The sequence below is a fragment of the Taudactylus pleione genome, unplaced genomic scaffold (genome assembly GCF_031769625.1).
Source record: "Taudactylus pleione unplaced genomic scaffold, aTauple2 ptg000113l, whole genome shotgun sequence".
Lineage (NCBI taxonomy): Eukaryota > Metazoa > Chordata > Amphibia > Anura > Myobatrachidae > Taudactylus > Taudactylus pleione.
In genome coordinates this window covers 6,879,055-6,906,307 of record NW_028284515.1, presented here as the reverse complement: position 1 = coordinate 6,906,307, position 27,253 = coordinate 6,879,055, and the positions used below count along the sequence as shown (strand labels likewise).

At 46.1% G+C, this 27,253-nt stretch overlaps 1 protein-coding gene across 1 annotated transcript in view; it reads left to right on the top strand.

Annotated features, from left to right (window-relative positions):
* Nucleotides 1-25,463, top strand: part of LOC148525075 (deubiquitinase DESI2-like) — a 107,430-nt gene extending 81,967 nt beyond the window's left edge. Inside the window, exons 2-5 of the mRNA XM_088471303.1 lie at nt 6,935-7,007; nt 22,334-22,427; nt 23,226-23,367; nt 24,339-25,463. Coding sequence (XP_088327429.1) covers nt 6,935-7,007; nt 22,334-22,427; nt 23,226-23,367; nt 24,339-24,593 — 564 coding nt within the window. The 3' untranslated portion in view covers nt 24,594-25,463. The remainder of the gene's footprint in view (nt 1-6,934; nt 7,008-22,333; nt 22,428-23,225; nt 23,368-24,338) is intronic.
* Nucleotides 25,464-27,253: the final 1,790 nt, after the last annotated feature.

Sequence of the window (27,253 nt, the reverse complement as noted above, 5' to 3'; positions counted from 1 at the left end):
ACCAATAGACTAAAACTAAATATGCATTTTGCTTTGATGTCTGTGAATGGAGATCCCATATCTTGCAGGACAGGCCATATGTATGTTTGTATCTTGCATTTCCAGCCATATGTATGTTTGTATCTTACATTTCCAATTCTTCTTAAGCCATACAGAAACATGCTAATATGCTAATACAACTAGCAGCATATACAGCAGCTTCAGCACAGAGCTGCTGTGGCTTCTTTCGCCTTGATTAATGGACCGCAGATTATGAGATACAGGCTGCAGCACCATGATAAACGAGAGTCTTCGGGTGATTGATGGGCAGGAAGAATGGGGCATGGAGAAGCTGATAAACATAAATTAGTGCAACTAGTTTTAGGTCATAGAATGTCATAAACACATTAACTCTTATGCTACTGCAGGCAGGCAGAGATATTTTGGGTATACAATGACTATGTCACTTTTACACTCAGACTGGTGAACCTAAGGTGAGCAATCTGGAGAGTTAAAATGTTTCTATTACAAAACTCCACTCTGAAGAGAGTGAGATCCGTCTATGCATCTGTATTAAAGAAAATTAAATGTAATTTTTTTTTTTTAAATGGCGTGTCCCCCCCTCTTCCCTAAAGCACAACCAGCCCTGGGATTTTCAAAGCTGGTCCTGATTGTGAAATACAGGGGACAAATCTACGGGGCTTACTAGCAGTCAGGGTTTATGCTTTGGCCAGGGGACCCGGTGAAAAGGCTTCCCTAGCTGTGGCATTAGCCCCCCACTAGAAATAGTTCAGTGCTGGTTCTGGATAATACAGGGGAACCCTGTATATCCAGAACCAGGTCCGGATCAGAGCCTGGTGCTGGTTGTGCTTAAAAACAGGGGACCCTTATGTCATTTGTCCCCTGTATTTTGCACAACCAGCACTGGGTCAAAATCCAGGCCTGGTTGCTCTTTTGGGGGGGTGGGGAGGGGGGGGGGCATGCCATTTTTTTTTTCTTTTTTTACACAGGCTGTCATCCCGTCCTTGCTTCTGTATTAATGACACACAGGTGCATGTAGCACGGATCTCCATGTTCCCTGCTACATGCTGTCGGCCATCACATCGTTCATCCTGCATACACACGGAACGATGTGTGTCAAATCGTGAAAGATAGGTTGATATCTTTCTGTAGGTTAAACTGATCAACGGTGATGTTCAATGACGGCGGGGCCGCACATTGGCATCGTTATCATGCCCACACACGGCAGTTTTTAAACGATTTGTCATTCCAATCGGTCGAAAACGACCAAATCATTTAAAAATCGTATCGTGTGTGGAGGCCTTTAGAGGAACAGAAAGCCAGAGCAACATGGCAGCAGAGTTAAAGCGTTATGAGACAATAATGAGGCGTGCAGCAGAATTAAGGATAGACTACAGAAAAGAAAGGCAAGATGGACCAGAGAGGAGTAGATTACAGTAATTAAGGCAAGAAATGACACTGGCATGTATAAGCATTTGAGGGATCTATGTACTAAACCTTGGAGAGAGTTAAAGTGGATGGAGATAAAGTACCAACCAATCAGCTCCTAACTGTCACTTTACAGGCTGTGCTTGAAAAATGACAGTTAGGAGCTGTTTGGTTGGTACTTTATCTCCATCCACTTTATCTCTCTCCAAGGCTTAGTACATAGACCCCTGAGTGGCTTCCATGGTGAAAAAAAGAGTGTACGTACGAAGTACAGTATTGCTGAGATGCAAGTTAAAAGAGTGGGAGAGGGACTGCATGTGAAAAATTCAGGGGTGCCGAGAGAGGGGGGGTGGGTACTAATTTCCCGGACACGGGCTTGTTTAAGGGGTCCAGGTTTGACGCCGCCCCCCATCCCCTCTTACCTGTCAGCAGACCAACACACACTGTTGTGTGCTTGGCTGCAGTGGGAGACCAGGGAGAGCAGCAGCGGAAGCTCTCCACTGCCTACACTGATCGCGCCTCCCCTGGATTTGCGCCGGGCTGAGGGGCTAACAGAGCCCCTCTCACCAGTGCGCGATTAGGCCACGCCCCCCATAGTAATGGGGCCTGGGCCAGCTCTCTACGGCCCTAGGGCAATTATGCCACTTTTGTGTTTACAAATCATCCAGATCCAACCAGCCACTCTCACCAAGCCACACCCCACATTCTGGTAAATCACCCAATAGGGAGGTATGATTTAGGATCTATTTGGGAAAGAGACTTTTCAGAATATTCTGTCCCCATCAGTGGGAATGTATCATTGCTATCTATAAAAAATATATAAAAATGTTTTATTGTAATGTGAGGAACATGAAAGGTGAGATATGCTGGAAGGCAGTTATGAAAATGAACTAAAGAAAACTAGTAAAATTTAGGGTAGTTTACACAATTCATAAATCACCTTAATATTAATATGAAATTACCACTGTAATCCAATTTTTCTGTATAAATGTTCCCCAATGCGTGATCTCGGTCTCTCTTCGATATACTGTAACTCAAGTCTTATCCTGATTTTTAACTTGCTGGATGTTACCATGTAATTTGCATGGACACTGCAATAATTAAATCACTTTTTTATGTAAGAGCTTGATTAATACTGAAGCCTGATTAAGAGCCGTTGATTGAAAACACTCAAATTTAGCTGCGTAATAAAAAATACAGCTATAAAAATATGATCAATTGATTGTCACCAAAAAACAAGGCTCCATTTGCCTTCAAAATATTAAGTACTTTACTGATATAGGGGGCATTATTTAAATATTAGTTTGTTTTATAGCTGAGTACAGTATATAATATCTTCTAGAATGTAACAATACATAGGCCGGATTTGCAGTGATTTACAAGTCGCTGCAAAACCTGGCGATTTTCCTGCGAGATTGGCCTCCAAAAATGTAAAGACTAAAACAACCCAGCGTTTTAGCTTTTTCCAGTGTTTTTTCAGACACTTTATATATATATATATATATATATATATATATAGCCGGTCCTAACTAGTTTGATGCCCTAGGGTGGTGCCCCCAAGCACCATCGCTAGGTCCGCCTCTGACCCAGCACCCTTCTCCCAGTACAGCAATAATCAACCAGCAGCACAGATCACAGCAGAAGCCAGCAACATCCATTACCCCTCACCCATTGCAATCCTCATCTGCAGAGCTGTAACTAGACATTTTGGTGCCCTGTGCAAGCAAGAGCTTTGGTGCTCCCACCCCCCTATTTGTCTCCCTGCAGAAAGGCCCAGGGTACTGGACTCTGCAAATGTCCCTTGGAGGAGGAGCTGCTGCAAGTGGGCATGCCCAGCAGCCCTCCTCCTGAGGCGATTTTTGTTACTGCCCCTTGTCCCCACTGTCTCTGCTCCCCGATTCCGCTGCTGTCGGCTGTATGAGCTGCAGCCCGATCAGAGCTGAGCTGAGAGCTCCAATCACGGTAGGACAGCAAGAACAGAGGTGCCATTTACCTGTCCCCGTCCCACCATTGCCCGCTGTCAAGCTGAGCTGGCCCTAGGCTTGGAATGCTTGCCCCTAGGCAATTTCCTAGTTTGTCTATGCCTAGGGCTGGCTCTGTATATATATAATTTTTTAAAATAAAAGTCTCACCCCTTCCATAAGACTTCATCAGCATTTTTTTTAATGAAGAGAAAAAAAAAAGTACCAGGTCAGATAACTATCTTGCCAGCCAGGGGAATATATATTGCCACACACTTTTTTCTTTGGTTTGAAATTTGTACCCTATTACATCCAGTGATTTGAATCTTCAACTTAAAAAAATAGGTAAAAAAATAAGGATGGCGACTTGTGACAATGCATTATTTTTAAATGGTGGGTTTCTGACTATTTTGTGGCTACTGGCTATCTATTATATACCACAATTTTCAGAAAGAAAATCGCCAGAAACAGTACATACCTATTTGTTTTAATTTTTTCTTCAGATTATCATTTTATAATGTAAACACCTTCATATCAATTTTGTTTAAACTGCTATAACCGCGGCGGGCCCAGGTAATAGGGGGTGTGGCCTATTCGCGGGCGCTGCAAAACGTTTTTTGGGGTTTTTTGGGCCACGCCTCATTCCCAGGCCAAAAAAACCAAGAACCTTTTTGCTGTGCGCTGGGTTGGGGGGGCGCTCTGAGCCCCCGCAGCCCTGAAAGCCAGGGGGGGGCGCGATCAGAGTGATCGCTCCCCCACATAGGCATAGGAGACTGCTGTGAGGGAGGGGGGGCGGCGCCGGACCAGGCCCCTCAGGAAGCCTGGCCCCGGGTAATCTGTACCCGCTCCTCCCCCCCTCTCGGTGCCCCTGAGAATGGCAAGCACTAAATGACTGGAAACAATACATCCACATGATCTCTGCAGTTCAGGTTCAGCATATCAGATGGACTACAAACTCTGTGGTAATAAAGGGGGCGATTCAATTCAACGTGAATTGAATAGCGCCGGCAGCAAGCTCCCGAAACTATTCAATTCAGTGCGCTGTGTGGTCAGGGAATGATGGTTATCGTGCCTTAACAAGGGTGTTAAGGCGCGGTAACCGGCATTCTCTGACCAAAGTGATGGGCGCGTGGCTGTTAGCACCGCACTATGCAGATAAACAGCTGCGCACCTTGGCACTTTGGTCGTACTTCTCATTGCATCCTCGGGGGGGGGGGGGGGGGTGCGAGAAGAAATCCTAATCCTAAGATTTCCTAACCTGCAGAATAGGTGGCAGAGGTAAGTCACAGGACAGACTAGTAGGAAGATAAGTCAGGATCATGACAGCCCTTTTAATTACCTGCTATGATCCTAAGCAGTAGATTTGGAAGAAAAGATAATAACTTAGATCAACAGTGGCAAACGCAGTATTCTAGAGGGGTTTTTACAAATGCTTAATTTTAGAGTGAGTGTGGCCAGTGGTGTCACAAGGGGGGTGCGGGCCGCACTCGGGTGTCACCCACAGAGGGGTGATACCAAAGTGCAGACTCCCCCTCAGTGACAGGAGCAGCACTCGGCTCCTGTCACAGTGAGGGAGCCGACACTACAAGTACTCTGGTCCCCGGGGGAAGCCCGCACCTCCGGGACCCCACCGGAGAAACTAAAACTGGGGTTCGGGAGTGTGACCCCACCCCCATTCGCTAGGTCAAGCCCCTTGACATGAGGCCACGCCCAATTTTCCAGGCGCGTGGCGTTGCTGCGCACACTGCTAAGTTGCCCACCACACTGCGTCCATCAATAGGGAGGGACGCCACTGAGTGTGGCCAGTTCATGAAGAGGCCATAATTAGCACTTATCCAGCTTTCCATCATACAAAGTGTATTGTGTGTCATAAATCCAGCATATACAGGACCAGCGATCACAGTAAACCATTAAATACAGCAGTAGGGCCATCCTGCCGGAGCTGAATGTTTTTATTTCAGACGTGGGCACCATTCCAGAGCATTGGAGCAAGTCCGGGAGTCTGGGGGAGCAGCAGAAGAACATAGCATTGCCCTGGACATATATGTACATATTTGTCTCGTTATGCACTGGATAGTGTATTATTATACAGTATTAATAATTAAGCCTATAGATGGTCTATAGCAGTGCACCCCTAACAGTGCATGTTTTCCAGATCTCCTAGTTGGTGCATAGATGTATTTATTATACCATCACCAACCCCAAGAATACTCTGGACATTCCCCTCGTCCATCCCACTCACCCATCCAGCTTCAATCCACATGCTGGTAAATCTGAATGAATCTACTCGTTCTGCCGGGGCGTTTGCCCACCATTCCCAACCCCAAGAATTTTTGGACCAAACCCATAACCCTTGGGTACCCCCCCATTCATGATTGTGTATGCTAAATGTTTCATGTTTTCATACGTCTTCACATGTTTTTTTATTATCACGTTTTTTATTATCACATGTTTACTATGATTAATAAATGTCATATTTGTTTCACTTAATAACTGCAACCTCTCATATGTTCTCATATGGTTAAATACTGAATAGCGCCTACAGTAGGTAAGACCCATTTTATTGCCATATACTTCAGTTTTCCTACTAGAAAAACTCATTATCCACCAGGCCTGCTTACATTCAGGGAGCGTCCAGGGTCACATATACCCACACCACTAAATTTTTTAATAGAATGATGCAAACAGAATATGCTGGTCCACATCTAGGGCTCTATTGAGCTTTGCTGGGCTCAGGTAATAGGGGGCATGGCCTAATGTAAGTAGGCATGGCCACATCTCCTAAAAAATTGTTGAATTAAAAAAAGTATTTGCCATTTGGCCCTCAGCCAGGGGCAAATCCGGAAGTGGGGGGGCACGATCAGTGTGATAAAATTTCATTTGAACTGTCTGGACTATCTCGTTGGCCAATAACCTTTGGTGTGACTGTATTGTGGTTGCTTGACCCTACAAATGAGTATATTTAGCAAACATTGACTAACATCTGTGTATCCTAATCAGCCACAGATGTGGGAATTTGGCAGTTAGATTCAATGGTTATATTCAGTGCCATAACAATGCTTTAGTGCGCTCTGTGATGGCTCCACCCCCTTAACCTGTGACATCATAATGTCAGGCCTAGGGGGTGGGGCTGCTAGCTCTGGTAAGTAGAGCACTGCTTGGAGAGTCCTAAAGACACTCTGGGCAGCTCCACAGGCTGCAGGCACTGCAGTACCCCTAGTGACTGCAGGGTGCTGTTCCATGAACCCTGCAAGCCACATGCAGGTGCCTTGGGGGAGCGAAGGTGCCGCCTACAGGGCCCGGTGCTCTGTGCAGAGACACAGTTTGCACACCCCTAGTTACAGCACTGGTTACATTGTTTCCTTGACTCAGACTGGGTTATATCACAGTTTTCAGATTTGTGCCGTATATAAGCATTTTGTGATCTACTTTCCTCACTAAATTTTGAATTTGTCACAATAATATAGTAATGACTGAGTGCTATATATTTATTATTTTCATTTGTGCTCTTCAACAACAAGCAATCATTCTTTTTTATTTTGCAGTATTGGATAAATGAATACACTTCAACGTTGGGCATAGGAGTGTTTCATTCAGGAATAGAAATTTATGGCAGAGGTAAGTTCTACATTGTCTTTATAATGAACAATAGATTCTATTAATAAAATAAATAAATATCTTCCATGAGGGAAGGTACCCGGAATTGCACAGAAACGACTGTCGGGCCACACTGATGTGAGGATAGATTGCTAATATTTTGCTGTCTATTCATTAGCACAATGTGGATAATGTACTGTCTGGGATCATTTTGTGTTATTATTGTAATCATCCTTGTGCTGCTTATGCTCTATGGACCTGATTCATTAAGGATCGCAACTGAAACAGCGCATGCAGTTTGCCGATTGCTGCGTACTGAGCATGTGTATGCATCACAGTGTGCGTGCGCGAAGGCTGCACTGTGATCGCACTGCGATTACGCAGAGCACGGCAAGCCATCACAGAGTGAGTGACAGGTAGTCAGCGTTTGGGGGTGGTGACGTGGGAGTGGTTGGAGAAACACAGGTGTGCCTAACTGTTTGAACGCTGTTACATGGACGTGCCTTAATTAGCCATTGCGACGGCATACGCAGCTTGAGTGCTTACTGCGTGCAATGAGGTTAGCAACTACTAAGTAAGGTCAGACCTGCAGTAATTCTGCGTGAAGGGCCGATGGTACTCGATGTTACCGATGTATATGCAGGATTGTATGGTATTACAGATGTGAGATAGCGGTAGTGGGCATCTCTATGCTGGCAGTGCGATGGCATTGTGATAGCATTCATTAGCATGTTTTCGCAGCAGACCTGCGTGCGATTACGAAGCTGCGATCGCAATAGTGAACATTAATGGATCAGGCCCTATATGTGTTCAGAGTTGGACTGGCGAACAGGGATGCAGGAGAAATCCCTGGTGGGTCCCACTGCCCACACCCTCCACTAAGGGTCAGGTTCCAGACTGTGCACTCAAATTATACATTGTTACTCTATTAGAGGGTCAGTTACCTGGTGGGTCAGGACCATGAATGAACATGGGTGCTTGATTAGCTTCTATAGAAAGTACACCAAGATCTTCCCTCATGCTAGCACCAGATCAACAGTGGGGTGGATGGCACTACAGCTCCAGGCTTTCACATGAAAATAGGCCCATCTTCATGCCATGACATGAAAATGCCCCATTGGCTACAGATCAGTCATATTTTTTTCACAAAATGATGCAATTTTTACATAATAGTAATAATAATAAGCTTTACTTATACAGTGCCACATGTGGTCCACAGTGGCCTTCCAAGGGCCAATGACAAGACATTACATGGTAACAGTACAATGCAATAAGCAATGCAATGGCTGCCTGGAAAGTCCTAGGCGTGATATCATGGCGCCATGGATTTAGGGGGCAGAGCCAGCACGGGTGGCACAGAGCCCCGTTCCAGCTCTGCCTGCACAGCGCTAGATACAGCTCTTCCGCATCTCACAATATACCCTTGATTTTTTTTCAGCCCCAGGCCCATATGAACCTTAATCCAGCCCAGTAATGCCAGTGGGAGGAGGACTACAGTTACAGCAAGTAAGGCTTACTCCTCTGTGCTGCCCAGCACAGGGCAAGCTCCTCATATCGCAGTACAGCTCAGTGCCACTGCCCCAGCCACTACTTCTCTGCCCTCATCCAGTTCAACCATAGTAAGGGAGTGCAAACTCTTGAGGACTGTGATTGTGCTATAGATTGCATGACATAGCCACCAAGCAGACTATAGAGTCATGCATTATATAGGAAAGGTTCCTGGACTGCACACCCTGAATATATATAATGGGAGGTGCTACCTGATGAGACTAATTGCAGTTACAGAAACAGACAAATCCCAGGTGCACAACTCCAAATTACTGATAATATATAAATGCAATAAAAGTTTGCAATCAATAGAGGTTTTTAGCATAATCTTGGCCAAGGTTATGGGCCTACCCACCATATCCAGGTAACCTCTTTAGGGTAGGTCCCTAACATACTAGGGTTCAAATCCAGAGCGCAGGATACCCCCAAACTAGCCTATATAGAGTCATGCATGCCCAGGGCTGCCAACAGCTCTGCTGGGCCCAGGTTCAGGGAGGGGGTGTGGCCAAATTGGGAGGTGTGGCCAGACCCCCTCTTTCCGAAAAAAACAGAAAAAAGACTATGTTTGCGGCCTTGCGCCCTGCATAGGGGGTGCAGGGGTGGGGGCGCAATTGTACCCCCTCCCGCATATAACGCAGGGAAAGAGAACTGACTGCTGCTGCAGGGGCCAGGCCCCAGCCAGCTGCAGGGCAGCAGCAGGGGGGGCTGTGGTGACACTGGTGAGAAGCAGAGGGTTGTGGTGAGATGCAGGGGACTGTGGTAAAAACCAGTGGCAGGAGTGAGAAGCAGGAGGCTGTGGGGCATTTGCAGGGGGCAGGAGTGAGAAGCAGGAGGCTGTTGTGAGATGTAGGGCCCTGTGGTGAGATGCAGGGGACTGTAGTGACATGGCGTAGGTTGTTATGAGACTCAGTAGGTTTTGGCGAGATGAAATTGTTCCCATGCGAAGCCAGGGCAGGTCGCTAGTTCCATATAGAAAGAAACATTGATGTTTCAGAACCAATGTTTAAGGATAAATAATGTTTTGGGACTGGTCTTAAAAACATTGGTATTACCAATGTTTTCTTTAGATGTACCTTCCCTAGTTCCAAAATAGACCTTTCTCCAGCACATCAGTTTTAGATGACTTAGCAGTGCGTCTCTGTTACCAGGTGGTAGAAATTTTTCTGTAGACAAAAAAAGGTATACATAAATAGCTCAACCACTGTGGCTTCTGTACTAGAGACAAATTAGTTGTTATAATTGATTACCAAGTGATGAGTGACAACAGTATTGAGCAGGCCTGATATGGCATACCACTCTATCAGCCCACATTGGCCATTGCTCAGGACGTGAGCTGTTAAGGAGTAATTGGAAAACCAGCTAACGCTCAAAGTAAAATATATACAAATATATGAAAATGTTAACATTTTCATACCAGTAAATACAATAACGTATCCCCTACATACTCCACACAGGGTGCCTCATGCGTCAGTAATGTCACTAATAAATGAATAGGCCAAGTTCTAATGACCATTTGCTCTGACCACAAAATGGCTGTCTCCAACATGCAAGCTTTACCAGTTTAAAGTGTACTGCATCAATATTATAATCTCCAAGTTTGCTGAGTGAATATTTAGTGCCTGATTCAGTAGTGGATGCAGAGATGGCATTGGCTACATCTTTTGGCAATCGCCCATCTGCGATTTTATGCAAATGCCACTACAAAGTTCTTCCCTGATTCATTACGGAACACAACTGCGAATGCAATAGCGATTACGCACACAGTTTCACTGTGATAGTATGCTAATTCTCGTTATGCCGCCGAAGCACTACATAAGGACCTTACATATACCCGTAATGTTTAACAAGACTGTGAAACCATCGGTACAATCGAATACCATCGTAGCCTCACACACACTTGCACAAGCCCCGACCTTACTCAGGAATTGCTAACTTCAGCCCACACTATCAGTCCTCAGGCTGCGTACAGCATCTCAGTGGATAATTAATGCACGCCCTGCAATGCCGTTCAAACGCAATGGCACGCCTGCGTTCAGACAACCACGCCCTGACACCACCCACAAACAGCACTTCCTGTCAATCAATCTGTGATGGGTCTGCATGGTCTCTGCGGCTGGTTTGCGCACAGACACTGCGATGCAAGCGCAGAACGCAACAATCAGCCCATTGCGTGCGTATTAGCAACTGTTCCTTGCTGAATCAGGCCCTGAGACACCAACTTTCAGCATTCGTACAAGCTGATATACGGCCTGGTGTACACCATCGATACTTGCAGCAGATCTATGGCAGGTGGAGATTTTCCATCAGAGTATGGCCTCCAAAGTGAACGGTTGATCGTCTGTGTACACAAACACCTCAGTGACACGCCAGCAACACTCCCATCACACAGACCTTCTCCGCATGTCTCAATCACAACAGCATCTTTGTGTGTACACTCTGTGTAATGCATGCGCCAAAGGTTTTAGAGACTATTGCGCACGCACATTAGCAAACATCGGTATTGTGCACGCTCAACTCTGTGAACATCGGTTTCGTATGTGACTCTGACTCAGGCCCTTAGTGGCAGAGAAAGTAAGGCGAAATTAGGTGAGTTATAGTCACCATGTTGTGAGTTTTCAACTGTCTTCATCTCTCTGAAAGGATTCAGGGGGATAGTTATCAAAGCTTGGAGAGATATAAAGGGGATGGAGATAATGGCCCTCATTCAGAGCCACTCGCTAGCGGCAGTACGCTCGTTCCGAGCGATGTTCGCACATCTGCGCATGCGTACGGTTTTTAGTACGCATGCGCGAACCAGTCAGTGCAGCCGAAAATCGTTGGTACGCAATATAGCGAGGGCCTGCTATTTTGAGTGACAGAATGAGGCGTATGTGGGTGGTAACAGGGGAGGTGCTTGAAAACGGGGAGTGGAGATCCGAACGCAGGCGTGCTTAAAGGTCAAAACGGGCGTTTTAAGGGAGTGCATATTTAATACAGCAGCGTCATTGACCACGTCACTTGGTTTTTTATAACTCAGAACTGCTCGCAAAATAGCGGTTGAAAACACCAACCACAAGAATAGCGAGCAGTTCATACGCTGTACGATGTACTCGATTAATCTAATAAATAGCGGACATGACGTATGGTGCGTGCGGCCAGGGGGCGTTTTTATCAAAAAAACGAGCGTGTTTTGCTCGCTCGTTCAGACTTAGAGGTGGGAACAGACTGCAATTTGCGAACGGATCATTTGAATAGCCACCTCTTGTTTTTGAACGAACGACCACAAATAGCGAACGGCTCTGAATCAGGCCCTATGTACCAACCAGAACCAATCCGCTCCTAACTGTCATTTTTAATCACAGCCTGTAAAATTACAGTTATACGTTAAAAGCTGATTGGTTGGTACTTCATCTCTCTCCAAGCTTTGATAAATCTACCCCATAATTATAGTAATGTGATAAATAAATGACACAGGGGCCTATTCATCAACACTAAAATAAAGTTTTTAAGGACATTTTCCTTAAATAACGTTATTTTGGTATTCATGAACAGACTTAGCACAGGAGATATCACAGATATCTCCTTGCTAAGTTCCCCTGCGTTAATTTCCACACTCCCCATACATTAGTATGGGGATGTGGAAATTGTGGTATTCATCAAATTCCGAAAATTATGAATTTTCGGAATTTGATGCAGTTACTATTCGCAACTGTGAGGTGGCGAATAGCACAATCGACTTACCTGTATCCGCGTGTGCAGGTTCCCACGACGAGTCCCTCCGATGCTCTGCTCCGTCCTCAGGCTCCGGAGGCTGGTCGGACATGTGTGCTCCCCAGCAGAGCACAAGAAAGTTTAGAAGAAAAAAAAAGTATTTTTTTTTCTAATCTGTCATGAGGTCTGCTGGGAAACCACATGACAGACCAGCAGGACGGAGCCGGAGGCTGCTGCGCGGACAGGTAAGTCGGGGGGGGGGGGGAGGTGAGCGGAGGGGGGTGGGGGGCGTCGGGGGGGTACACAAACTTAACGCATCTGTAGGCAGTGCTGCGCATGCCCTGGTTTTACAGATATAACAGCGCATGCGCAGCACTGTTTCCGGATGCGATAAGGTAGTGTAGGCAGGGAAAAGTATCTATTTCCCGAAAAGCTGTCAATGCAAAAATGACAGCTTTTCGGAATAGATACTTATGGAGAGGTGGAATGATGAATTCCACCTATAATTAGGTAGAACTCCATGCGAGTTCTAAACCTAATTATCTCTATAGAATTTTTAGGTTTAATGAATAGGCCCCTCAAAGTGCTATATAGTGTCCTGAAACTCCCCTGTCTGCTTCCAATCCACAACAACTAATTTATATTCACTCTGTGACATTGTAAAACAATTACACATCTCCTTAGTCATCTATTCAGTGCTCCTGACAAATAAATTGTGCTTGCTTTGAATTCAAGGCTATTTGTGCCACACTCTTTTTATTGTACACAGAGCTGTTCAGGGTCACACAGGAAATCCTACATGAATGTGGTATGAAATAGGAATAGAATCTAACGGCAATTGTTTATTGAATCATCTTCTTTTAAGTGATGAAATAGAATATGCCAAAAGCGACCCTGTACAGTCAACAGTGGATCAATCACCAGAGCACTCTATTTGGTTTCCTTAAGCAGCCTGTTCAACATTAATTGTGTTAATGCCTTGAAAAATGACATTCCTTATTGCCATATATTGCAATTTATTAAAAGGGCTTTCATTGTTTATACAGGCTCTGCTAAAATCACGTCCCAGCGATGAGTGAAAGGCAAGGCTAGATTAACAATGGGGTGGATAGAGCTACAGCTCCAGGCATCCTCATAAATATATATACCAAAAAAGAAATACCTCCCAACTGTCCCAATTTCAGCGGGACAGTCCCGTTTTACAGGCACTGTTCCGCTGTCCCACCCACGGGACACTGCAGGGAGGACAGCCTCACATAGCTGCTCTGCTTAGCTGAGCACCGGTGACTGGATGACGCGCACATCTATACTTTACTGGCTATGGAAGAGGCTGGGGGACTTTGCAGTTAGTTCCCAGAGCGCTGGGCAAGCCCCAGCATGACGAAAACGAGGGCGTGGCTCGCGGGTTCGGCATTTCCCATGAGGCCATGCCCCTTGCCGACAGGCCATGTCCCTCCTCCCCTGGATCCATTCTGCACACTCGCATTATGGCTCCTGCGTACGCACAGATTCCCGATGCTTGTGTGCACTGCTGAATCAGGCCCCGTGTTGTCATGTAAAAGACGTGAATGCAATGGTAAAGTGCATCAAAATGTACTGCCGCTATGTGTGGTATGTGCCACTGCTCAAATACCCACCTGTGCTTATTGTTGGGAGTGTTTGCATCTTTTGATTGCTTTATTTATTGCATTATTTATTTAGTTAATAACATTTGCAGGTTGAGTCTCCCACATCCAAAATGCTCCTGGTCCCATTTCAGATTTTGGATTTCTTCGGTTTTCGGAATACTTGCGGGGGGAAATGGGGTGGGATCCAGCAGGTGCCAAAGAGTGGTCCAGCGTGTGCTGTGGGGGATTCCGGTGGGTGTAGCAGGGGGCTCCAGCATATGCTGGGGAGTCCAGTGTGTGCTGCAAGGGGGGTCTGGCGTGTGCTGAGGAGTCCATTGGGTGCCGCAAGGAGGGGTGCTGCATGGGTCCGGAGGGTGTCGCGGGCTGGTCCAACGGGGTGGAGGAGACTAAGAGGCAGTTCCCGGTGGGGAAGCCACGCCCACACCGCTAGTCATTGCCTCTAGTGACGTTATGGCTGCCCAAAAATATTTTGGTTTTTGGAATAAATTAGTTTTTGGAATTTACGGTTATGGAAGACTCAACCTGTACTTACATAGTAACAGCAAATACTCTTGCGCTTTACAGTTGGGAAAAAACTGTAATAAAACAAGACTGTGTGATAACAGCCTTGCTGGTCCTGCTCGCAAGCTTACACTATAGGGAAATAGGCAATTGATACATGAGGATAAGGCTACATATTACAAATTGATTCAGCCAGATTGCAGAGGTTCTTGGTGGGCTGTATGCAGAGGAGTAGGGTGTAGCCAGGGTGCACGGAGCACGTGCATGCTATGGCGCCCCCCTCAAGTGTTCCAGGGAGGAGGTGTGTCCAAAAATGGGATTAAAGTAAAGAGAAATAAAAATAAAAATTAGGGACAGGCCCCTGTAGTGATGCCCATATGCAGTGCACCATGTAGTAGTGCCCATATGCAATGCCCCTTGTAGTGGTGCCCATATGCAATGCCCCCTGTTGTGGTGCCCATATGCAGTGCCCCTTGTAGTTGTGCCCCTTAAAGTAGTGGCCCCCATACTGTGCCCGCTGTTGTAGTGCCTATATAGTTCCCCCTATAGTGGTACCCATATGCAATGCCCCCTGTTGTGCCCACATGCAGTGGCCCCTGTAGAGGTGCCCATATGCAGTGGCCCCTGTAGAGGTGCCCTTATGCAATGCCCCTTGTTGTGGTGCCCATATGCAGTGCCCCTTGTTGTGGTGTCCCTTAAAGTAGTGCCCCTGTAGTTCTGCCCCCCCATACTGTGCCCCCTGTTGTAGTGCCCATATGCAGTTCCCCCCTGTAGTGGTGCCGTTATGCAGTGCCCCCTGTATAGGTGCCCATATGCAATGCCCCCTGTTGTGGTGCCCATATGCAGTGTCCCCTGTAGTGGTGCCCTTATGCAGTGCCCCCTGTATAGGTGCCCATATGCAGTTCCCCCAGTAGTGCCCGTGTAGTTCTGTCCCCCCCTGTAGTTCTGCCCCCTTACCCCCCAGTATTACCTGATTCATTGCGGCCGTCGTCTGTGCTGTCATTGCCGCTGCTGCACTGACTGGATCTAACTAGATCCAGCAGGCGCAGCTGCGCCGGCTCCTCAGCGCGTGAGTGATGTCATGACTGCATCACTGGGAATGTTGGCCCATGAAGCGATCAGAGGCTTCCTTAGTCTCCGATCGCTTCAGAGGCCAGCACTCACAGTTCAATGCTGGCACCCGGCAGGCTGTCAGCTAAGACAGCTGCCGGGTACACAGCAGCGCGCGGCATCTCCGGACACCTGCGGCGCCTGGACCTTGCACTCCACTGGATCCGCACTCCCTACGCCCCTGGCTGTATGATCTAGTCACATGGCAGTGTTGGCCCTGATGTCAGTGGGTTGTGTGAGTGTAGAAAGAGAACATATGTAAAGTTATGTGTGGAATGTGTAGAGGGGAGGTAATTGGTGGAATAGCTTGACCCCTAAATCCACCCCTGGCAGAGCGGAGGTGTTGAGCTGGGAAATATTTTGAGATAAGAGATGTAAGTTGGTGTAGTTTGGCTAAAAGCTTATAGCTTATGGGGTAAATTTACTAACAATTATGTTGGTCCGGATTTGCATTCACGGGCGTGGTTTGTCAGTTTTTCAAACACATAAATGAACTATGGCAAAAATGGTTGTGTTTTCCATATTTTCAGAGGTGAACACGGCCGAATCTGAAGTTAAAATGCACCCGTAAACACAAATAGTAAAGAATACACCATCGTCTAAACACAGCGGTACTTTCCATAGACGGGAATACAACATGGGAATTTGCCAAGAATCGTGATTTTAATCACGGGTGTAATCTAAGCAAACTCGGCTAAAAATAGAAGTTTTAAATAGACTACCACCAGAGCAGTGTGTCTTGCAGAAACATAAAAATACTGTATCAGTGTGATCTGTGTATTTTTGTGCCTCTAATGAATCAAATAAAGTGTTAAATTAAGAAAAAAAATAGCGTGGGGTTCCCCTCAAAAGCATAACCAGCCCTGGGCTCTGCGAGCTAGTCCTGGTTCTAAAAATACGGGGGATAAAATTGTGTAGGGGTCCCCTGTAGTTTATGAATCAGCACTGGACTCTGTGAGCCGGTCCTGGTTTTAAAAATATGGGGAAAAATATGGCATGGGGTTCCCCGTATTTTTAAAACCAGCACCGGGCTCAAACTAGACAGAGTGTAATGCCACAGCCATGGGAACTGGTGCCAGAGTGCCTGCCCTTTGGCACTTGTGGAACTACAAAGGCCAGCAGGAGTCCGGCAACGGTACCCCCAGTGTAAAAGATAGTAAAGAAACTACAGGACACACATAGCGTCTGAATATGGCGTTATTATCACAGGGCTTTCCCATTTATTTTTTACAGTGTCCAGCATACACCCTCTCATACCCACACAATGCCCAGAAGACGCATAACCCCCATACCCATGCAGTGCTCAGCATACACCCCCCCATACCCATACAGTGCTCAGCATACACCCCCCCATACCCATACAGTGCTTAGCAAGCACCCCCATACCCACATGGTGCCTAGAAGATGCACAACCCCCATACCCATACAGTGCTTAGCAAACACCCCCATACCCATAATGTTCAGTATACACCCCCCTATACTTACACACTGCCCAGCATACACCCCCCCCCATACCCACACACTCACAGTGCCCAGCATACACACCCCATACCCACACAATGCCCAGAAGATGCACAACCCCCATACCCATGCACTGCTCAGCATACACCCCCCATACCTATACAGTGCTTAGCAAACACCCCCATACCCATAATGTTCAGTATACACCCCCCATACTTACACACTGCCCAGCATACACCCCCCCATACCCACACACTAACACAGTGCCCAGCATACACACCCCGTACCAACACATTGTCCATTATATACCCCCACATATACCATACAGTGCCCAGTATACACACGCATATAGTGCCCAGCATGCACACCCCATACCCATACAGTGCCCAGCATGCACACCTCATATCCACACAGACACAGTGCCCATCATACACCCCCCATACCCATGCAATGATCAAAATACACCCCCTATACCCACAAACTCAAAGTGCCCAGCGTACAGCCCCCCATACCCATACAGTGGGATGTAGTCTGGAACCCGATGGTCTAAATGCCGACCGCCGGCTTCCAGACTGCTTTATCCCTAGGGACGAATGACAGGCGTCTAAATCTAGACGCCTGTCATTTGCCCGATGTCAGGAGACCAGCGCCCGGCATCCGGATCGAGCGGATGCCGGGCGCCACAGCGGACAGCCGCTGGGGGGAGGGTTAGGTTTAGGGCTCCCGGGGGGGACTTAGGGTTAGGCACCCCCCCCAGAGGTTAAGGTTAGGCTAGGGGAGGGAGGGTTAGGGTTAGGCACCGCCGGGGGGAGGTTAGGGTTAGGCACCCCCCGGGGGACCTTTTTCAGCGGGGAAGGGGGGGTTAGGTTTAGGCACTTAGAGGGGGGATTAGGGTTAGACACAGGGGGTGAGGTTAGGGTTAGGCACCCCTAAGGAGGGTTAGGGTTAGGGGGGTTAGGTTAGTAAATACTTACCTTTAGGACGATCGGGATTTCCTCCTTTGTCAGGCAGCCACTGTCGGGAATTGAACCGCCGGCCATGTGGCCGGCGGTAATACACATCACACCCCATACAGTACCAACATGCACCCCCCACACCCATAGTGCCAGACACACAATAGTACAGTAATACCTACTACTATTCTATACCTGTAGCATAGCCACACAGCATCTGTCATAGCCCTGTGCAGAGCATCAGCCCTGTGCGGAGCAGAGAGTAGGGATAACTAGAGGAGAGGGTAATTACTGCCCTCACTGCAGAAGGGTGGCAGCCATGTTGCCGAAGCTCTAAAATTCCAGATACCTTTCTTTCATATGCTCTCCCCCTGGTGCCCGCCGGCAGCAACTGCACCTAGAGAAGGTGCTCTACAGCAGGTTATTCCCGACAGCAGAGGAATGTAGGGGTCTTAAATAATTTCTGGGGCATTGGGAGATTGTGCCTTGATCCGAGAGTCTCCTGCAGGAATCCGGAGAGTAGGCAGGTATGATATATAGGCAGGTATGAGTATGCCACATGAGCAGGTATTAGAGCCTATAAATGCACAATTAACTATCGGTGCCAATACATGGTGCGCTAAATCAGCCGATCCGATGGATTGGTACGATTTGGCTGCTATATCATACCATGTATGGGCATGATATCGGTTAGTGCGCGCACCCGTGGGGTCATACATCGCACCCCCAGATCTTACTACAGCCCCAGTCGATCTGGGGATGCAATGTGTGATCCCATGCTACGCTATGCGGGTGGGGGAGGGGGGAGCTGGCATATCGCACCGTGTGTGAGGACTGCCCAATATGTCGGACGTTGGATCCCCCGTCGCGTTGCACGGTGCATATCGCACCATGTATGGCCACCTTAGGGCACTTGTCTCCATACTGGGCATGCGTGAGCTTTAAACTTTTGTAACTTTCATCAGTACCACAAGATAGAAATCGCACATTCGCAGTACATGTTTTGCACAGAGGTGAGGATCGCTATCCTGAGATGGTGTTCTGCTTTCACTTTCAGAAGCTACTGAATTACTGGCATGTCACTTTCCCCATACTTGTGCATGGGAATGAGACATCGCTAGAAACTTGGGGGGCTGCAGAATAAATCGGATCTTTCTTTGCGGCAACCTGCTACTTGTATAAAAGGCAAAAAGGTTGAAGCGCAGAGCCACTAACAGGACTGTATCAATAAATGTAATTATACTTAAAAAGCTATAATAAAAAAATGTGATAAAGTTTAATAAAGCTGGGTGGAACCGAGATCATAAAATAGACATAAAAACAAATACAAACATAAATGCAAATTATTAAAATAGGTCAGTAGGGTGTTGCCGCAAATAAAACATTCAATCAAGACATCATGATAAGCAAGGGTAACAATTGGATAGTTTCATGGTGACAAATGTAGCAAAGTAATGAGTAAACTTGAGTAGAATGTAACCTTCAATTGAGATGATATGAGAGAGTCCTGAATAAATGCAACAAAATCCAACAGGTACTGATTATATGCAGTAATACTGTAGTCTCTCCAAGGGCATTCCAATTGTTAAGGTACCTACAGTAGGTACAATCTGCTGGGCTGCTGGCAGCCTAACGCTGCCAGCGATGGGGCTCCGGTGTGATGCGCATGCGCGGCGGTCCGTCCGTGCATGTGCATGTGACGGGGACCCGGCAGTGCCGGAAAGGCACCATCGGGTCTCCATCGCTCTCACCATCTAAAACATGGTGAGAGCGAAGCTAGACAAACAGCAGTAATCTTAGATTACCGCTGTTTGTTAAATCCAGAAACCTGGTATAACCTCTTTAGCGAGCGCTAAAGGGCTTATGCATCATTGATAAATGGGGGCCACAATCTTCAGTCAGACTTTAATGCTGGGTACACACTGGCAGATCTATTGGGCGATCAATTGATCGGCCAATATATAGGGTGCCTGTTGGCCAGTGTGTACCAGTGATGTGTCTGTGAACGACGTCGTTCACAGACATATCGCGTCAGCTCTGCCTCACAGCCAATGCCCAATATATCTGCAGACATATTAGGGCATTGTGCAGTGTGTACGGGCGGTCGGCACTTGCAGTAAAGGATGGGAGAGGGGGACACGCCACACCCCTGGTCAGCGGCACCCGCAGCAGAAGACAGATGATGGTTGTTGTGTGTATGAACAACCATCATCTGCAGATATATCTGTTCAGTGCAGTGGTGTAAGTTCACCCCAGATGCCTGGAGGCAAGTTATAATTTGGTGACCCCCCCCCATCAGCAATTTGCATGCAGATAGGCTATAGATAGACAAAGGCAGCAGCTGATGGTCTGACATGGAGCTCTCCACTAATGTATGGTGGCTTCTCAGGTGCCGGTAAGGGTTGCCATGTATCGGGCGGCTGTGACGGTACTCTCCGGGTAAATAGTTACAGCCCTAAGTGGGGTGAATATGTTGTGGACAATGGGTGAGGTGCCCCTTCAGAGCTGGAGCCCGGCGGCAGGCGCCTCCATTGTCTCCCATAGTTCTGCCCCTGGTTCAGTGTGTACCCAGCTTAAATTGTAACCCTTAGATTTCTGTCAATCAGTGATCTCCAATGTTCCTGACACAACTTAAATAATCTTGTAGAAAAAAAATGATCATAGACTGAGAAATGTAGGTGTGCAATCTTGCTATAAGGTACAGTACTGTGATGAAGGACTATGGTTGCACGCTTTTGACATTCACCAGCTTAACTGGAACAAATGCCTTAAAAACTAGAATCTTTATCAAAATATCCTGCCAGCTCCAGCTTCATCTACAAATAATTGGCAGTTTGGCTATAAGAGTGTTTTCTATCAAGTGTCTGGCAAATTGGGCATTTGCTGAAATGAATTGTAACATCCCCAGATATATAAATAAGTTGCTGTACTTGGCTGCTACTGTAGATTTATTATTAATGTTAATATTTTGTAGAAAAATCCATATTAGAGGTTTCAGTAGAGGATAGAAATAGGCACAATGAGCTAAGGAAAAGAAGAAGCTTGGTAGCAGAGCCTGGGATGAAAAGGGCACAAGGGGTAAGCGGGAGTGAATATAGTTTTGCAGCTGAGGGCTGGCATCCTGGCAGATTACAGTGAATCTGTAATTGATAGAATCTATAGAGCCAGTACCAGATTTATTTGGCATTGTAAAGCCATGTAAGCAGTCATATAGTTACCAGCTCTTCATGGATTGAATCTACTTGTCATATTATCATAGTCTATGATAAACATGTGGCTGAAGAGGTCCTTGGTAGCTCACATGTGCTCTGCATGTCAAAAGTTGAGATCAAGATGGAATATATGGCAGCAATAACATATCTTATAGCATATAGTGTAGTACAGTATATTTCATATAGTATCGTGGCGATATTGATTTGACAAAATCCACTTAGTTTTTCAGTAAGGTAACATATTGGAATACATATGAATTCACTAGTCCGGCGGTTCAAATCCCGACAGCGGCAGGCCGACACGGCTGAAAATCCCGATCGTTCGCAGGTAAGTATGAGCTAACCTAACCTAACGCCCCTAACGCTCCTTAGGGGTGCCGAACCCTAACCTTCCCCTCAGTGCCTAACCCTAATCCCCCCTCTAAGTGGGGGGGGGTGCCTAACCCTAAGATCCCGCGGGGGTACCTAACCCTAACCCTCCCTCCCCCTAGCCTAACCCTAACCTCCCGGGGGGATGCCTAACCCTAAGTCCCCCCAGGGAGCCCTAAACCCAACCCCCCCCCCCCGCAGCTGTCCACAGCGGCGCCCGGCATCACTTCGATCGGAATGCCGGGCACCGGTCTCTTGGCGTCGGTAAAATGACAGGCGTCTAGATTTAGATGGCTGTCATTTAACCCTCGCCGGGATAAAGCAGTCGGGAAGCCAGTTGTTGGGTTTATGTCCGCCGGCTTCCCGATTGCATACCCACACATTGTCCATTGGATGTCTCCAAGAAAAATGCCACCAAATATGAGTGTAAAATGCATAATACAATGTAACAATATTTGCATCAAGACCATTTATGTGCGTTGTCTCTAATATACTTAAACATTTGGTTCAAGGAGATGCAGTTTGTATGATAGAATGGAGAGTCACATATGAAATAGAAAGCTTTAAATCTGGACAGGAGGCACCACTGTAGGTCTCGATGTCAGTTGCTGTCACTTCCTGTAGCTGGATGGGGTGGTGAAGTCAAGAAAGTGTCAGTGTTACCGCTTTCAGCCCAAAATCCTGGGTCTGACCCAGGTTATTGAACACTGTTTCAACCCATGTCTGCCTTGGAGATTTCTAATACACATAATCCTTTTTCCTCATTGACTGAAAAATACTATTTGCACAAAAAAATTGGCACAGAGGACATATGTACTGTGGGAGGTACATTATTTTTAGTAAATGTATTCATTTCTGTATCTTTCTAATTACAGAGTTTGCCTATGGGGGACACCCCTATCCATTCAGTGGGATTTTTGAAATCACACCGGGCAGCGCTGTGGAACTTGGAGAAACCTTTAAATTCAAGTAAGGTTTTGACATTATTGTACTGTATGTGTTTTTCAGTGAATTTCAGCTGTATTCCGCCCTTTTGACCAAAATCGTATTTTAGCATTGAGGGGGTGATGTATTATGCCTTAGATAAAGAGATAAAGTGCCAACCAATTAACTCCTGTCAATTTTCAAGCGCAATTTGTAAAATGACAGTAAGAAGCTGATGGGTTGATACTTTATCTATCTTCACTATATCTCTTGCAAAGGCTTGGTACGTCTCCCCCACAGTACTATAAACTGCAATACTATCTATTAGGGAAGTAGTGAGGAGGCGGCGGAGGGATCCGCTCGGATCCCTCTGTGCATCTCCGGAACTCCTCCTCATAGGAAGTGCCGTCTGAAGATGGTGCTTGTTCTCGCAAGCAAACTCCAAAAACTTTACATTTTCGGAGTTTGCTGAATATCAGGGGACCCCTGATGACAGGGGTGTATCTATAATGGGTGCAGGGTGTGCGGGGCACACGGGCCCCTGGATCCAGAGGGGCCCCGCAACGCACACTCTGCACCCACAGAATTTAAAACTCACTTGTCCATGGTCCCGCGTCAGGTGTCAGCGCTGCACAGAACACCAGAAAATGGCCGCCGCAGCCATTATTCCGGCGTTCTGCGCATACACAGTAGACTCTGGGCACACTCTAGTGCCCAGAGTCTACTGCTTCTGCGGTGGCTGGCCAGCCACATCAGTCGGCTGCCGGCCGCCGGGGAGATAGGAGGGGACCCTGCACGGAGAATACTATGACCCACCTGACATGACATTTGTCTTTCCCACAGGGAAGCTATTGCCCTCGGCACAACAGATTTCACAGAGGAGGACATTGATAACATCATGGAGGAGCTGGGGAAGGAGTACAAAGGCAACGCCTACCACTTGATGCACAAAAATTGCAATCATTTCTCTGCAGCTCTAGCTGAGGTCTGTAACACGGTGGCCCCACCTGCCTGGCACAGCACGGATTTGCATTCTGATCTGGGCTCTTAGCATGGCAGCCACGTCACCTGCTTCTTCTCTCATTCAGATAAATCTGGGGGAGTATGATTAGATTAGAGCTTCTCACAAAAACAGCTGCTGTTGTTGAAAAGTTGTGAGGAAAAGACACGAGCAAGCAATAGTGTTAAAAATATTCACACACATACACTGCGCTGAGGTCAGATGTGAAATAAATATGCATATTATATGAGCAATACGTTCCCACGCATTTCTGTAACTGTAATTACTACTACATGCCACACGCCTGCAGTTTGTTGTATTTCTGCGCCATTCCTGAGTACAGACAACAATTTCTTATTGCCAGTCACCATATTATGCACATATCGATGACTGGACTTTCACTAGATTTGATGGGGCTAAACGTAATAGCTTGCAATTTTCAGCCGCAACGGATCTATGCGGGTCTCTACGTATTTTTAAAGCGGCACTCATTTTAAAGGCTAAACCAAGCTGGTTTAGCCTTTAAAATGATTGCCACTTTAAAAATACGGGGATACTTGTAGAAAACCCGGCAGTGGCTGAAGAACGGAAGCTATTACATTTACCCTTGGTCTTATCGCTGCTGCTTGCTCTTGAAGGACATTAAAACCAAAAAGTTTGTGTAGGCATGGCATTACGTATCCCGTTTGCCAAACTACTGTAAATGCAGAACAGTGTCCTTTAATAGTCTAATATTTTTTCTAGTACTAGGACCTGGGCCCATCTGACAATTACAGAGGCTCCTTACAACAATACTATATCCTCCCTAATCTTTCCCAATCAGCAGGTAAACTTGTAATATTCTGGAGGCTATAAGAGCCCCACCTAAAGTCAAACACACAAGTCCCGGTTTATATATGTTTTCTACATAGATAAAATCCATGCATAAGCTTTAACACAGTTTGTCCATTTTCCAGATGCTGTGTGGGAGGGAGATCCCACGTTGGGTCAATCGTTTAGCTTACTTCAGCTCATGCATCCCATTTCTTCAGAGCTGCCTTCCTAAAGAATGGCTGACACCAGCGGCGCTACAAAGTCACATCACTCTCGGCCTCCAAAGAGAAGACCAGGGCGAGACCACAGATGAGGACTCTCCGTCTACATCGGGTCTTGGTGCAACAGCAACTGCCTCTACTGGGTCTTCGCGAACCTGTAGACACACTAGAGTTTAAATGACATTGTGTTCTTCAGTACTATCACTTTCCAATGACTAGACTGGGTGGTACTCTAAGGACCAACTTCACATTGCGAAGTCATATTTTGGAGGGGGATTATCCTGTTTTTCATATTTTCTCTTCCCCACTTTGTGTGATTCTTTGTGTTTGCAGAGGATCATGGTTATGCAAAAAAGCAACAGTTTTCTTTCAAAGGTTAATTCCCAAGGAATTCACAAGATTGTGTCATTTTCCAAGTGTGCTTATGGTACAGTTTTTCATGTTTAGCTTACATGCAGCTAAATTCTGTACACAGTTGACGCCGTCCCTTTATTGGCTGAAACATTATTCATGATGATGCAGCAGCCAATCAATGTAGTAGGAACTATGGACAGCACTGAGGCAACTGAGAGGCAACATTTTCATGAATTAATTGATTTTTCAATGTTTATCTCTACTGTGTGTAGATGGCAGATTCACTTTACACATATTTGGTCATTGTTTTTCCCCTCATACTGTACCTGTTTATTTCTGAAAACACATTTTTACTTAACTGAAACAGATGCTTCATTATTGAAACAAAGTACAGTAAGGTAGATTTCACTGAAATGTGTATAGCATCATACAATGTTGGATAACTTCCTTTTATTGGATAACAGGTCATTAACGTGCCACCATTTAATATAGTTTAATATAGTTTACAGCTACTCACTGTCTTTATTAAATACAGCTAATACTATTGAACACTATGAGCAGTTCTATAAAACATTGGAAGACATATTGTCCATGCTATTAGGTAAATAAGTACTCCTTATTCCTAGCCTCTAACAACCAATCTTTTGCACTTAAATCAAAAATGTTATTTATTTCTGTATGTTCTGTTGATTGTAGTCAATTTGTATAAAAATACATAAAACAGTAATAATAAAAGAGTAGAATGTGAAGAAATGTAACAATGTTTTAACGTTTAGTATCTTTAACATGCCATGCCTGGTGTATTAGCTATTGTAATACACGCTCTGACACTAGAATGGATTCCTGTGTCCGGGCTTAGATAAGCATTTACTCCTGACCATTTTAAACATTTCCTTTCTGAAGGCCATATTGCCTACTTTCCAAATGTCCGGATTCTCAAGCGGTAACCAACTAGACCATGGGGGAGATTTATCAAAGCTTGGAGAGAGATAAATTGGAGAGAGATAAAGTACTAACCAATCAGCTTCTAACTGTCATTTTACAGTCTGTGGGGGAGATGTATTATAGCAACACAGATCGTGCCGCTCTAACGCTTCCTGCTTCGCCTCTTTACCGTGGCAAATCAGGAAGCAGTACCGACGTGATGTATAAACATCTCATCTGCCGGAGTGGGGGAGTGAAAACTTCCCCCTCCAGTGATCCATGCCAGAGCTGGAGGGGGAAGCCGGCTGGCTCCACTGGGTATGCGAAAGAGCTCGCAAGTATCGTGAGTTCTCATGTGCAGCCTGGAGCCGGCAGCCGACACAGGGACAGTGCTGTCTCTGCTGCAGCTGTCGGAACGGTCAGTGCCACTGACTGTTCATACATTGGGTGGCACATCGGTGTGCTATCTTGTAAATAGCAACACCAATAATGCGAGGGGCACATAGCTCCCTTGTCATTTACTACCCAACCTCACAATATTACATTTGACAATATTACATGGCTGAGAAGCGGTATCAGCTCACATAGCGTGCGCTGATACTGCTAAACCCCCATATCGCTGAGTCATACATCTCCCCCTGCATTTGAAAAATGACAGTTAGGAGCTGATTGGTTGGTACTTTATCTGTATCCACTTTATCTCTCTCCAAGCTTTAATAAATTTCCCCCCATGTCCCCCCTTGCCCCCTCCAAGGCTCCTAATGTACCCAGACACATCCACAATATGTTCTGGTAAAAAACCTAAATTGTCAAACAACATCCACATACTGTGTCTCTCAATATTTCATGGCACAAAGATTCTGAGTCTCACGCAAAGTGGGCGCAAGTCCAGAGAGCTGCTGCAGCCACATCTAACACCGTATGCTAATGCGAATATACACAAGGCTTTATGTATACAGTCGCGCCGCTCACCCTTTTTCCATACAAAGCTGCAATCATCATAATTATCATTGGCACTTACAACTACCCCTTGGCGGGTGCAAGAGAACTGAATGAAAAAGGCTTCTCTTAGTTATTTACATGACTCAGAAATCGGAACTCTGCATAAGCACCCATGACACTCCCAGGAGATGGTTATTTTTCATGCTTCTGAATTGTTGCCACCCAGAGACGCCAGTTTCATGGATGGAAAGAAATGGGACGAGATCTGCCCATCTCAGAATTGTCCGGCGATACGCAATGATGCTAGTGCGCATGTACTGCTTGCTATAATTTGCTAGTTGCAGCCGCATATCGAGCGTCATGAGATTCAGAGATGAGACTTGACAAAGTCATATTGCCCTACTTGTATACAAAATAGTGTACAATTAGGGCAATACGTACAAGAGAGAACAGTGTTGGTGATATGTGTGAAAGTTGCATTTTCCAAAGAAAATCTAATGAATACAAATACCCATAATTATGTCATTGATCTCTTTAAAAATCCATTGGAGTCTTCTTTTCTGCAGCATTCAAAATTAAAATGATCACTGCAACTTACCATAATATAAGTGCGATTT